General features: G+C 39.5%; 1 protein-coding gene across 1 annotated transcript; it reads right to left on the reverse strand.

Annotated features, from left to right (window-relative positions):
• Positions 1 to 2,784: 2,784 nt before the first annotated feature.
• Positions 2,785 to 14,225, reverse strand: gabrr3a (gamma-aminobutyric acid type A receptor subunit rho3a). Its single transcript, XM_042499618.1, has 9 exons — positions 14,089 to 14,225; positions 13,056 to 13,168; positions 10,322 to 10,389; positions 10,001 to 10,224; positions 8,443 to 8,525; positions 7,598 to 7,735; positions 5,204 to 5,356; positions 3,219 to 3,412; positions 2,785 to 3,087 (listed from the first exon to the last, which is right to left on the reverse strand). The coding sequence occupies exons 1-9, from the start codon at positions 14,223 to 14,225 to the stop codon at positions 2,785 to 2,787; spliced, it is 1,413 nt and encodes a 470-aa protein (XP_042355552.1).
• Positions 14,226 to 14,740: the final 515 nt, after the last annotated feature.

Below are 14,740 nucleotides of genomic sequence, written 5' to 3' on the forward strand. Positions count from 1 at the left end.
TGCACACTTACCTGGGAGATATGTCGTATCTAAGGAACACCAAGAACATGATGATGTTCTAATAACTGTTATAAAAAGCGACAGGTCGAACCTGTTTTAGGTGAAGTACGAAAAAAGATTTTTGTTATAAAAACAGGTCAGAGGTCATAGTGTCAGAGGGAAGGTTCATTAACTAAATAAAATTATAAAGAAAGGATAAAATGACAAACTTTGCTGGCAAAGTTAAATGTTTATTGACACTGAAATAGTAATTAGGAATGGCCCTGATAAAACAGTGTTGATGAACAGATTTTGTGCTTGAAATTCCTGTAAATAAGATAAGCTTAGAGACAGAAAAAATAAAAGGTGTATTTCTCTATCTGTACACAAGGGGGGGCATAAAGATAACCACAAGCAAGGTTTTCATGTCTGTTAGAGGGAAACTCAGTGCGGTCAAAGTACATCCAAATAATGACTGTTTTTGAGTGTCTTATTTTTTGTGTGTTTGAAATGAAATGTAAAAGGCTGTAATAGCTTTACCTGTTTGATGCCTGCTGCTGATCATTGGGATGTTTTGGTGACATGCAGCATTTAGCAGCCGCACCAGAGGACACACTAACACCCTCTACATCATGAGTTGTTTCGATCTAAAATAGTCTGTTATTGTTATGACTTGAATGACAGACTTTTGTACATGTAGACCAGTAGTTCTCAACCTTTTTGAGTCCTGACCCCATAAAATAATTGGTTTGGTGTTTAGGCTCCATTGCTCCATAGCACAGGTTGGAATCTGTGGCTGAGTCTCTCCAGCTGTCCTGAAACAAACAGGAGGGACACTCCCATGAAGGCAGCTGATGACTCAGAAATACACTCAGTATAATCTCTTCTCAGGCACACTGTACCACTGGTACAGGTGATGTAATGTAAAAACATTTCCTGCTGCAAAAATGTTACTTTATTTCTAATGTTATTTTATTTTTTCTCCACAATCATCTCTTAAGCCCTGGAAATGATCTCCTGACAACCTTGAGGGTCAGGACCACTATTTACTGTTACTGGAGCTTTGGCACCACACAGCGGAGGTTGTTTGTAACTTTTAACAGTAGGTATTTTACTACATTTTGTGCAGTTTGGTAGACAATCACATATGAGCCTTAGGTCTGGTTGGTACCCATCTTCTCCTCTAACTCTTGGCAAGGGAGCAAGTCAGTGTATTTCTTTTAAAATATTTTACTTTTCCTGTAAAAACCCTTAAATTTAGGAGAAAATGTAAATGTATTAATGCTTCTGTAAAGAGTAAAACAAACCAGAACACACCTATAATAAACTCAGTCAGCGGTTATGCCTGGAACATAGCAAAGTTAAAGTCTGTTTGATTTAATACCTAATGGTCACTTTTAGCCATATTTTCTTAACCTATGATGCCCCCCATTGAGCCTTGTAAATACATTTCATCACATTATCCATCAATCAGCTTTGATTACTCTGACGTCCTGCTGGCTTTGTTTACCATCGCTCAGTATTATGCAACCACAGTATAACTGACTTTATGGCATGTAATCCCCTCTCTTTATATTCTCTCCTTCTCTCCAATACTCTAATTTCTATTTGACATGTATTAGCATAAAAATTGTCTCTTTTTGTTATTGTTATATAGATCATATGATGTATATAATATGTTATGGCATGTAATCATGCAAGGTTTTAATAATTTTATACATATATTAATATTAATAAAACTGTGTTATACATTTTGCTCTATAAGGGATGTTAGTTTTTCAGCTGTCACACAGACATTTAAAGAAATTTCTTTACTGCATTATAGACCCCAAATGTAGGGTTAAAATGCTGCAACACCAGCAAAAGAAAGCTAGCAACCTGATTTATATGCAGATTCTGTATGATGTGTAATATCACCTACTTGTGTGTCTGCTGTAACTGTTTGATGTCATTGCGTGTGCATAATGTGTCCTCTAGTCTCATCTGCTCTGCTCCTGTGATTGTCCAGGGCTTGCATGTGTCTGTTCCATATACAGCAATAACAAGTTGTAAGTCACTGGCACCACAAGGTCTTGTTCTCTTATTACATGGTCATCACAAGCAGATGGAGGTATGGCTTTGATTCTTTGGTATTTAAATTGTTTCTCATCTGCTGTTTCCAATGTCAATAATGAACTTTAAATCCTTTTTTTAAGCCAACGTGGACGTCGAGTCCTACATATGACTACTTGAATGTGCTAGAAGTTGCTTATATCAGCATCTTCCTGCTCATTGTTTTGGTTTCAATGCTACACATTTACTGCCTTGGTTCACTCTCAGCCGCAGCAGCAAATCATAGATAAAGATAAGCCTTGTAGCTTAATCTTGCACATTTACATCATAAGAACATGTGTAGCATGACACACATTGTTAAGACCCTCCATTTATTTTATAAGACAATGTACAGTAATTATACAGTTTAATGTTTTGTGTCTAATCAAGAAATAAAATATATTTGTTTGAATAAATCTTTTTCTCTTATAAAACAGGCATGCACAAGCAAACATTCATAAACATCCACAAACATCGTAGCCATTCAATGCAACAGCCGATCTCGGAGTTTCTCCAAGTTACAACTGCACACTCCTTGAGTAGAAGACATCGTGGGAGATATCTATGCCCATCAGCAGACATTGTGCAAACTTGAGGTCACAGCTGAATATTGAGTATTGAACATTAGCTTGTTGTAGCCTGTTGGTGTTAAACTGTATAATGGTGAAAACAGTCAAAGAGAAATACTGTTCATTCTACTGCATAGTTGATGCACTATGCATACAAACTCCAGTAGATGATGTTGAAGAGCAGGTAAGCCAGGGGGAATATGACTCTGGAGTAAGAGTCGATCATGTAGCTGTTGCTCATAATGAAGCTGAGGTTTTGTTTTAAAGGGTGCTTGCGGCGTAGCCTGGTGCCCTCTGTGGGTCCAGAGACAGTAGAGTTTCGAGACTGGGTGTTCCTCTCTGTATTTGGGGTGCTGGAGACCTCTGGCAATGAAGCTAGGTCAATCTCATTGTCATGGAAACAGCCATCGAACGCCATAGCCTGGGTGGCGTTGTAGGAGCTGGGGATCTGCAGCGACAGAGGCAGAAGAGGAGAGTTAGGCTGTCCAGATGGTAGAAAATGATTTCCTGCGGGGTCAAACATGTCACATGATGATTTGGGAAGATATTCTAGGCCATGAAAAACTGAATATGAATGACCTTTGCCCTCTTGAGCTTCTTCATTTCCTCCACTGTGGTGAAATAGTTGACAGCAGCGTACTCAATGACGGACAGGAAGACAAATAGGAAGCTTGCCCACAAGTAGATGTCTACGGCTTTGACGTAAGACACCTGTGGCATAGAGGCTGAGACACCAGTGATGATGGTGGACATCGTCAGAACCGTGGTGATGCCTACATATAGAAAACACCAGTACAACACATTATGAGATTTAAAAACACAACCTCACAAATAGCATCCAGTGTTTGAAGGGATTATACTATGTACTACAGTAGTGAATGTAGGAAAGAAAACACCGCCACAGTACTAACCAATTAGGCATCATTAAATACCCAAGTTGCAAGGTATTTCCACATAAGTGCTATGTTTAATGTATTAACAACTTTCAAGTATTTCTATTACTACAGCGATTTAACCTTACTTTAGCCACCTACAGGCTTAAAGGAATAATTTGACATTTTGGGGAAAAAAGTGCTCATTCGCTTTCTTGCTGAGACTTTCATATATAAGAAGCTTGATATCACATTTATGGCTGTGGTATAGTTCTTAATACTGCCTAATTTTCCAAATTCTTAAAGTATTTGATTAAATAAAACAGAAAAACAAAACATTGATAATTTTCAACCCAGTTCATCAAATACCGACACTTTGTCATGCCCTATCATCCCGATTACACCTGGTATCAACATCTCAGGTGACCTGATCAAAACTGAATAGCATTAAATACAGGTGTAAATGGCCACCGAGATGAATTTCTGATCCGATCACTCAAACCACTTGCTGAGGTGGTCTGGGACACATTTGACCACATACGTTTTTAAGTATAAATGCTATCGCCGTCCTGATGCATCTACTACAAGGACTGCGTCATCAGTGTAGGACGCGGTGGTTGTTTTGGCTGACAGTGTGCTAATGCTCTGCATCACACCCATTTTTTTGGAGTTGGATGTAGTGTTGCATGAAAAGAAGACCTGTTGCATTCTGATCTATTTGTACTGACACAACCACTAACATGACTAGCAATCTTAACACAATGGTTCAGCTGTGTCTTGGCTGTCCACTTTCTTTCAAATCACCAAAATGCATGCTAATACCAGGTTTTAACAGGCTCAAAGTCTCACAGTGAGGCAAAGGACACCCTTTAAAGTATCTATGTGATACTATGTGTATGTTTGTTATGATGCTATGTGTCATATGACTGATGTCACTGCACAATGATTGCAGGTAAATTGTGTGATGGCCCTCTGCAGGGTTCCTTTGCTACTGCTGATTGTCAGTCCAGGGCAGCAGTGTTGATGAGCCCAATTAAGTGTCATTGGACACACCTGGTCCCTGTGTGCCCCATGCACATAAGAGCAGCAGCCAGCCTTTGGCTGGCAGACCTCCTCACCACATCTTTGCTCCTGTGTTTTTGCAGCACAACAATCCTACAGCACATTTTCACCCATCCACTCCTCACACTACTGACTCCAAAGATCTCTCTTACCTCATTATCCAAGTTATTTGACTTTTTTTTACTTACTTTAAGTTAATCAATCCTTTTATTGGTTACTTGTACCAGCACGTCTCCCTCTTTTGTACAACCTAAGAGTTGAGTTGTGACAACAGTGTAACTTTTTACTAAAACTTCAGTGACTTTTGGTCTCACACGAGACACAAACTCCACAATAAGAGTCCAGCTTTTGTTTGACCAATCCTCCTTCCCTCTTTCACACCCTGTGCAGACTTTCTGCTTCAAATGTAAAAAAGTATTGCTGTGACAGGCTGAAATTGGATATCAGTAAATGCTCTGTATATCTCATATAGACACCTAAAGGCTGCCTTTGGCATTAATATCACATGTCAGGGGTCATGACAAAGCATCAGAACAGGCTGTATTTTTGGATGGATTTTGGATAAAAATATAAAGGTTTTTTTTGTAATAAATCTGTAAACATGTAAAAGGCTATATTGATATGTGGTACCCAGAGAAACACGGGCAGGTACAGCTCTTCTGTCTATCCAGAAAGATACCCAGGACAGCATCACCATCAGCATGGTGGGGAAGTACGTCTGAAGCATGAAGAAGAAGATATGCCTCCTGAGAATGAAGTTTATGTAGAGCCGATTGTACCAACCTGAAACAGAGATAGGTGGACAGAAAGTGGAGCAGGCAGGGTGGGGAGCAGAGCATACTAACAGTCAGGGGCAGCACAAAACATGACAAGCACTGCAGAAAAAAACATCTGCACAAGATTGAGTAAGTTTTGAATCTAAGAAAGTACAAGATGGACCAACAGGGAGAACCTAGAGCTCAGATTAGGAAGTGATTATACTCTGGGCCAGATCTGTCTAGAGCTGCAGTTATATAACAACCTCTTAGAGCAGATAGGTCCCTACAAGATTATTTCACACTGACAAGAAAATCTCCCTTGCCCCCTTTCTGTCTTTCTTTCTCATACAGCAAAATGTAACAGTAGAAGCAGGCAGGGTTTCAAAAAGTGGGTTTAGCAGTTAGTCATACAACTCTAAAATGCTTAAATAATAAAGCATCTCACAGAGGCAATATTACATAACATTTTATAATACTCTTGATGAAAGGGTACATGATGATATCTTACATGTGATCTTGAAATGGAGAAAACTGTAGCCATATAAATTAAAACAGAGCTTTAAAGGCTGGAACTCTACAAATTGTATTGTTCTAAAAATAGGAAGCTTAGTTTAGCTTGGCACACAGAGTGGAAACAGGGGAAACAACTAGCTTGGCTACATGGGTGTGGGAATGTGGGTGCTGACAGTGCTGCAGCAGCCCTTATTGACATAAGGTAGCAACACAATGTGTCAGTAGTTGGCTATTTCAACAAAATAAATATGCTATCTGAATATTTGTTTGAAAAAAATTGAACAGCATAAGGCACCTGTAAAAAAACAAACAAACAAAAAAACATGAAAAAAAGATCTTTAAAATGTGCAAATCAATTCCTTCAATCTGACGTGACAACGTCATCAGATTATGTCAGAGTGCAAGGGTCGGATAAGCTTGGGAAGAGATTTGCACATTGGTGGGAGCTAATTAATGCTGCAGACAAGCTGAACAGGCTGAAAAAGGTTGCCAGAACAATTCTGGAGCTGCTTTTAAGATCCATAAAATTCACTGGACTCGATGGACTTCCACTGTCTAGGCCTGTGCACATATACACTTACGCAAACCTATTTATACTGTGTAGCACCCCTCAGCAAAAAATAACTTCCCTTGTGCATGTTTTGTCCAATGGTTACAAAATAACATGTTTATTAATTACCATCAAAAGCCTTTCCTTGATTTGATTGCGGCGGGCTAGCTGTTCTCCCCTGCTTCCACTCGTTATGTTAAGCTGAGCTAACCAGCTGCAGACTGTAGTTTCCTTTTGAAAGACATGAGTGTCAGGCAAAAAAGACAGATGAAGAAGTTTAGGCCTACAGTTATACTGGTACTTTATTGGAGAATAGTCAATCAAAGTTGAGTCACTCAGGCGGACACCCGTCACCCATAAACATGTTGGTATTGTATGTTTCTGCAAACCATAGATATGTTTCATTTGAACGGTATTGTGTAGCAGATATGTTACTGTAGTTAATACGGAGTTGTGTTTGGAAAAGATCAATTTTTCAATTATAATGCTGTTTTAGGGGCACAATCTATGCGAGAAAAACAGGAATTTCCAAAAAGTAATAAAAAGCAGTAAAAAATGACCACTTTCAATGCCAATATCCTGGCAGCAAACATAGCAATGTCAATTTAAAAAACCAAATGGTTATTGTGGAACTATCCCAGCCGACAGGTTGCAACAAAACACTCTGGAGCCTAAAAAGTCGATGGAAACTCAGAAATTACTCGCTAAAACAGAACAGGTTCTGCTGGGCTCACACAGTGGTCCGCAGTGGCCTGTAGTTTGGAAGGCGTTGTGCCTCTGTGACACACAATCCACTAAAATCCCCACTTCAAAGTCAGCTCATATACTACAACAGATTAGAAACATTGTTATGAATCGTATGGCACATGCAAATGTAACATATTGGTTGTTTGCAGAACAGACAAATCCAACTCTATTTTTTTTCTGGTGACTGTGCTAGATGTGGAAAAGCTCTGAGGTCTAGTTTTATATATTTATGTTTTTGCACGCATGAATCTACATAAACTACCTCACTTCAACACACTGTTCTCAAAATATAACACAATAGAAAGGTATGAACATTTGAGACAATCATTTTTTTTAGAAGAAGAACAGTAGGGTTTTTTGTTGCATACACAGTATTTATTTAAAATAAGGAGCTCTCTGATTGTTCCCAAACTGGGTCCAACTCAGAGGGGCCCTCATGGCTCTAACCTCACATACCAGTACTGCTGTAGAAGGCAAGCCCAAAGGAAGGCTGGAAGTCTTCAATAAAAAACTGAGAGAGGACGATCTCATCAGTCCTTAATGAATCGTTCCCGTTCTTCCAGTAGAGCATTAGGTCGTTCTCATTGTACGCATCTTCAAGAGAGGAGAGAGGGAGGGAGAGGAGTGGGGGTTGATACTCCTTCACATGTTGTTGCCTCTCTTAGAAGAGTCATGGATGTTTTTCTCAGAGGAGAGGAGAGAGCACACACAAATGGGGCTCCTGACTCTCCTCTGAGATCAGATCCATGCCTTATCAATGTAATAATTCAAGACAGATAAAGAGAGAGATAAAGAGGTCAGAAAGACAAAAGATTCCCCACGTAGCAAATAATCCCACTCTATCGTCAGAAATGACCAAATTTATGTTCAGAGCAGCAGAACAGAATGAAAGAGAGAATCCCTTGCAAATCCTACATCAGAAAAGCAGACATTTATAATGGACAGAGATTGACCTGACTGAGGATTATGACATATTTAGTCTGTGCAAATAGAACATGGCTGTGGTTACTGTGTGTTTATGAAGTATGGTAATGCACTGTGGGCTGTGCAGTGTGTCTGTCCCATTAGCTCAAAGACATCCAATAGTGTTTTTAACTGGCAATAGGGAAACTGTTAAATAATTCAGTGAGCTCAGCAGTATCAGCAGCCAGCAAAACACGTCAAGCAAGCACATTATGTAAAGTAGATTCTGATGAAAATTTCATATAACAAAATAAACACAAATCCTTTGAAAACCAGCTCTGGATGTCCTGTCAGGTATTTGCAAAGAGAAATAATCTTAACTGTGGTTTGATACTCACAGCTCTCCAGCTCCAGAGAGCAATTCTGTGTGTCCAGAGGGAAACTACTGAAGTCCATTGAGCACAGTGCAGTCACAGTGATCCTAAAACACAGCTTACAGTTAAAGAAACACTCACATAAATCAAGCAATTCAGCAGCAGTAAATGTGTTCACAGAAAATGGTGAATTTAGCTGCATGCATTAATGTCAGCCAACCAGCTTAATAAGATATCAAAAGGGTGTAAAATGAAACTATACGACTGATTTTTAACTGCTGAGATGGTGGATGGTGACATGAACTAATCGTTCACTGACTGTGTCTGTGCCTAACAGGCTCTGTGACCGCAGCAAGCTGTTGTGGATGACGCCACATTGTCGACATCTGTGGCTGAAATAGATATGATGACCATCATCTGAAAGCTTCTCATATTCCTGCCGGCTAAACCCCTTATTAATAATCCAGTGGGGTTGTTTTATGTCTTGATTGACATCCTTTTCAAAATGAATATATAAATCATGACTAATTAATTTAGATTTATAAGCACATGTAAGGTTAAAGTGAGACTATATAACTTTTGACAGTAGAAATAACACAACAATATTTTGGTATGACAGGTAGCTTTTGGTGGTGAATGTTTGTGAGTGTCAGCAAACTGTGTGACTGACATTCATGCCTAAATTCACTGATTTTATTGCTCTTCTCTGCTTTTTCTCCTGTTACTCAGCATTGTAAAATGTCAGGGATAAACATGATGTCTTCAAAACAGCTTACTAAACAAAAGATAACATTAGATAAATATTAAGGCAAAGACGCTAAAAACTTGGTATTTCTCACTAATGGGCGTGGTTTTGTGGGATGCAACAGTGCATGCTTCAACAGTCTCCATTATTGTCTCAGCCCTCCGTGATTTGTAAAGTCATAGTAAGCTTGACCTTTCTCCTTTAACCACTCAAATCTAATTAATTCATCTTTGAGTCCAAGTGGATGTTTATGCCAAATTTGAGTGAATTCCCTCAAAGCCTGCTTGAGATATCGTGTTCATGAAAAAGAGACGGTCACAAGGTCACAGTAACCTTAGAAAACCAAAATGTAATCAGTTCATCACTGAGGCCAATTGAACAATAGTGCTAAATCTGAAGAAAGGCTTTCTTGAGATATTGAGTTTACGAGAATGGAAGGTATGGACAACCTGACCACACAATGTCTCCGGCCATGAATAGTGCCAGCACAGAGGCATAGAAATCATCTGTTTGAAATTACAATTAGACGTGAAGTCTCCTGTAGGTTTAGTTTTGGTTCATATTTTTTTTTTTAGGTTATGCTTTGCTATTTTATCCATGAAGTGAGAAGAAGATCCAATGTGAGCCAACGAAAATGCACATAAGGCACACAACACAATATGCAGGGCGTAAGGCACCACCCCAGGGGAAATACAAAGTTTTCAGGGAGTGCTGGAAAGGCAAATTCAGTGTGCCATCATCCTGCTGTTACCTTTTGTGGCCAAAGTGGGCACTGTTTCTGTTCAGCAATTGATGATAATGTCTTAATGTGCAATGTTTAAAAAACAAATCTTTTACCTGACACTGTAGAGGATGTTGCCATCAGGAAAAACCCTCAGCATGATGTTCTCCATGGTTGTATCATGGATAAAAGAACGCTTAGAGTGGACAAAGAACACGTCAGGAACCCAAATCTTCTTCACGAGACGTGCATCAAAGGTACGACTCTTATTGCTGCTAGAGGGGAAGGCCAGACGGTCGTCCTGCCAGTAATGCCTCAAGTATAAAGTCATGGTGAAGTCCTGAAAATGAGAAAGAACAACACTGGTGTTCAAGCCCAGCAGAGAAAAGGAGACACTGTATACTGGTTAGATCTACAAGAATCCAAGAGGAATGTACCATGTTAACTTCAGATATGCTGTCAATACTCTCCACCTGGACGTCAATGCCAACAGGAATAGCCGATCCTGCAGAAGGTCAGATGTTGTAATGGATCAGTGTGAAGCAACAGTTGGATCACATCCTCCATAAATCATCTGTCTGCACATCTGCCAGAGATTATTTATGTGTAAATCCGACTGCTGAGCTACACAACGTAAGCTACATCTTACACACTAAGGACACAAAGGTTGGATGTAAATTATGCCTCCGACATCATGCTGGTTCTGAGCATGACTCAGCTGACAGCTGCATTCATATCATCTTTTAATACCAACTGATAGCTGCAACATCACTTCATCAGTTACACACAACTGACAGATAATGGTTCATACATAACACCTTGGGTGAAGCAGTAATCCTCATCCTAATAGTGAGCTGTCACTCAGGAAGCACAAACAAGATGTTACAAAATACTTCAAGGGTTGACTGATATCTCACAGTTGTAATCAGCTTATCTTTTTCCGGATGAGCCATAAGTAACCAAACAGTATTATGAAATATTTGAATAGGCACAGTAAGTGATTCTATACAAACTCTATGTTTAAAAAGATTATTTCTTTAAATCTACGACTACAGTTGCAATTAAAGCCGCTTAGATGATTATGGCATGGTTTTAAATAGTGTGAACTCTACTCCAGTACAGTATAACATAGTATAAATAGGTTTTAAGATCAGTTATGCTGTTTACGCCAAATTTATACCTTACCTGTGTTATGTAACTTAAAAATAGTAACATCAGACATGTTTTGCCTCTTTTTAGGTGGCAGGAGTGAAAATTTGCACAGGACATGCAAGCGCATGGCAGCACAGCAGTATGCAAACCCAAATGTTTGCTTAAGAGACTAAAATGTTATGATGCTATGTTAAATATCAACATACTGTACTACTGCAAAAATATCCTACGTTGTGCATATTTGGGCCTTATGTCATTCTCTAGTGCCAAAGTATGCCAACCGTATTATGTGAACTGTAAACACTGTGTTCTCTCTGTGCCATTATCTAATGAAGGTAAGCACTCAAAAACATCAGTCTGCAATTAAAGTAGTCAAGTGTGGGGGGGATTATTTTGGGCAGGAGCAGCAGTGTAGTTGAGGGTATACACAGGTATATGTGGCATAGCCACCTCTTTTTTGGCTGTTTACAGGATACTGACCTATCAGACAAAAAGCAGTTGGAATATATAGGAGAGTATACCCACTTCCTCCATAGTCACCTTCCCATGCACGTTGTAATACAGTCACCCCGTCAACAACCACTACACCACTGGGTATGTAGGGTGTTGGAGATAAAGGCCTGCTCATTTTGTGAAATGTTAGGTCACTGAGGTTCTTGAGGTATGGCTGTGGAACTCTCCAAAAAGGAGCAACTACAGTTAAAGGTCAAAGGTACAAGACTGTATATGCACACTTGAGGGACTACAATGGGCAAGACGGTACGACACAATACAACACTTTTTTTCCACTGGTGCTGGAATAATATTCATGATGGATAGAACTGACTCAAAGAGAGTCAGTTAATTGGTTAAGTTAAGTTTTCATTAAGAATCAGAGAAGTCTCACTAGCTAAGAGTTTTTTAAAATCTGTGGAAGTAAGTGTCGGAAATTACTGTCTGAGGTCAACATTTAAAAAAAAAAGTCTGATGTTTGACAAGTGGATTGAAAGGCATTCACCAAGTGAATTACTGACAGCAGATTTATTTACTGATGTGCATCTAAAGCTAGAATGAGAGAAACTTTTAGAGTTCATGACTGCAAAAAGAAAACCATACTGTACACACGCCAGTGCACAAGAAATAAAGGCTTTTTAAAAACAACTCAATCAAACCACCCACACTTTTGCTGATTTTGTAAGACCTTATTGTTTGCAAAGAAAACATAATGACACAAGAGTTGACACAGTGACACCGCCAAACAGGAAGTCTGTTACAGTCCACTTGTCACAGGACAAAAACCATCACAATGTATGTCTGTTTTTGTATGAGAAAGCATATTTGCTTAGGTTTTTTTTTTTCTTTCTTCAATCTGGTCATATGATACATCTGTACAACTGCTCTGACCAACATGTAACTAAATGGCAAGTAAGAGTCACAACTTTGTGAAGGTTTGTACCAAGAAAGGACTTTAATTTGGAGCGTCTGCTGCAGTCACAGTTTGCAGTGTTTTATAAGAATGGTGTAACCTCTGAGAATTAATCTCAAATCTATAGCAAAGACAAAAGAATCCAGACCTGTGCTTTGAGGCACAAAAAAATACAAAGCTTGTTGTATGCATTTGTTTAAGATATTCTACAGTCTCGGATATGGTAATAAAATGGAAACATTTTAGTTTTAGTCTTTTGAACATCCTCTGACAGGACAAAAACCATCACAATGTATGTCTGTTTTTGTATGAGAAAGCATATTTGCTTAGGTTTTTTTTTTTCTTTCTTCAATCTGGTCATATGATACACCCCCCCCCCCCCCACCACCACACACACACAGAATTAGGTACACAGTTCAGATTATCTTCTCTGTACTACTGTCTGCTGCCATTGTCTCACACGGCAGACAATCTAGGTCACTAAGGGTTTTTTTGGGCGTAATACCAAAGACAGCACAGTAACCTACATTAACCTTACTAAGTTGCCAGGAAAGCACATGGTTATTAAACATGATAAAAAATATGCATGGATAGATTGGGGTTTTTTGTCTTACCCCCAAAGCCAGGCCGCATGGCAAAGTCATGGTCTTCAATCCGAAGCAGCTGCTCAGATTTGATTAGCAGAGACTTGGTGCTGTCCAGCTTTTTCATCTTAAGATCCACGCGGCTGAGAACCAAAGAGAGCACATAGCTGCTTAAACTCTTTCTCTGTCTCTCTTTCGAACACAGACGCACACTTTAAGCAGGGCAGACATCTGGTCGAGGGAGTTAGTGATGGTTAATTGGACTTTAACACTCTGATTACAACCATCGGCTTGGTGAAGAGGAAATGAAAGTTCTTTAAGTGATCTAACACAGTTGTAACTGGGTCAAACATATTGTTGGGCTTTTGTGTCTGTGTCATGAATTGACCTTGTACCTGAACTATTTTTTTGGCTTTAAGAGGCCCATCTGTCTATACTAGGGTTAAGGTTAGAGGTATTCATCATGAAGATATTGACCCTTTGAAACCTGGATCAACATTACTTTACTTTTACTGCACTCACACGTCCTTAAAGTATTTAAACATTTGAAACCCTGAATTAATTGTTTGATTTCATTTTCTAAACATTATGAAAAAAACAATCAGCAACTTGCAAGAATTTTGATTAAAAAAAAAGCTAGAAAAAAACGTCCAGATAACTATATTCATTCCTTCATGGTCCATAATCACTTGTCCTGTTAAGGGTTGCGGTGGGGCTGAAGCCTATCCCAGCTGTCATTGAGCTCTGAAGTTCCTAATATGCCCAGGTATCAAAAGTTTAATGTGTACCAAAAATTGGCTTACTCTTGTATTTTCCAATTACTAAAGAGTTTGTAGTTAATTATATGTTAAATAAATTGGAATATTATTTGTCAATTTTATATAATGGGAAGATCTTAGTTCTAGGCCTAATTCTATATTCATAACCTCATTTGTGTTTATATTGTTAAGCATACAAAAAAGACCACATTAAAACCCCCCAAAAAGGTGTCAAGTCAGTAGAAACAGCTTCACAAGTAATAAAGCAAGGAGTATACAGTATGAGAAATCTCTCCCTGGCTCACCCTCCATGCTTCTGTTTGGTGCTCTCTCCGTACTGCTCCTTGTGTCTCCTCTTGTTTGGAAAGTGGCTGCTGTTGTAGGTGAGGGGCCACAACCAGGCCAAGCACATCAGTCTAAAGGCCAGGAGGGCCACTCTCATGGTTAAGCTGGGGCTGGAAAGACGAGAGGAACCCAAACGTTCCTCCCACTGCGTCAGTGTCTCGCCCAGGGAATGCCACAGCGGTCCCCGTCCTCTACTTGCATGTCCATGTCCCAGCAACGCTCATTCTGCCCCGCCACGCACACACCCAGCTACTTCTGCATTATCCTGCTGTTTCATCTTCTCGAACATGGTGAACATCAGTCAGACATCCAGCGTTTAGCTCCAATACACAGGCATCCCCCTGGTTGAGCTTGCTCGCCTCAGTGCCATCCCTCTGCTTACGTCTCCTGACACAACATGTTGCTCTGACTCCTCCACTGTCCCCACCCTCTGATTTAAAACCAAATATCAATTTATTCCTATAATGACAAAGGAATACCATTAATTCCTCTCTAATCTTCTTATCTGTGGTTGGTGAAATCTTTCTGTAACCTACAAACTGGAGGCAGCAGAGGGCGGGCAGAGGGATAATACAACCAGCAGTTTCATCATCATTCTGACCAGATAAAAAT

The sequence above is a fragment of the Plectropomus leopardus genome, chromosome 13 (assembly GCF_008729295.1).
Source record: "Plectropomus leopardus isolate mb chromosome 13, YSFRI_Pleo_2.0, whole genome shotgun sequence".
NCBI classification, from domain to species: domain Eukaryota; kingdom Metazoa; phylum Chordata; class Actinopteri; order Perciformes; family Serranidae; genus Plectropomus; species Plectropomus leopardus.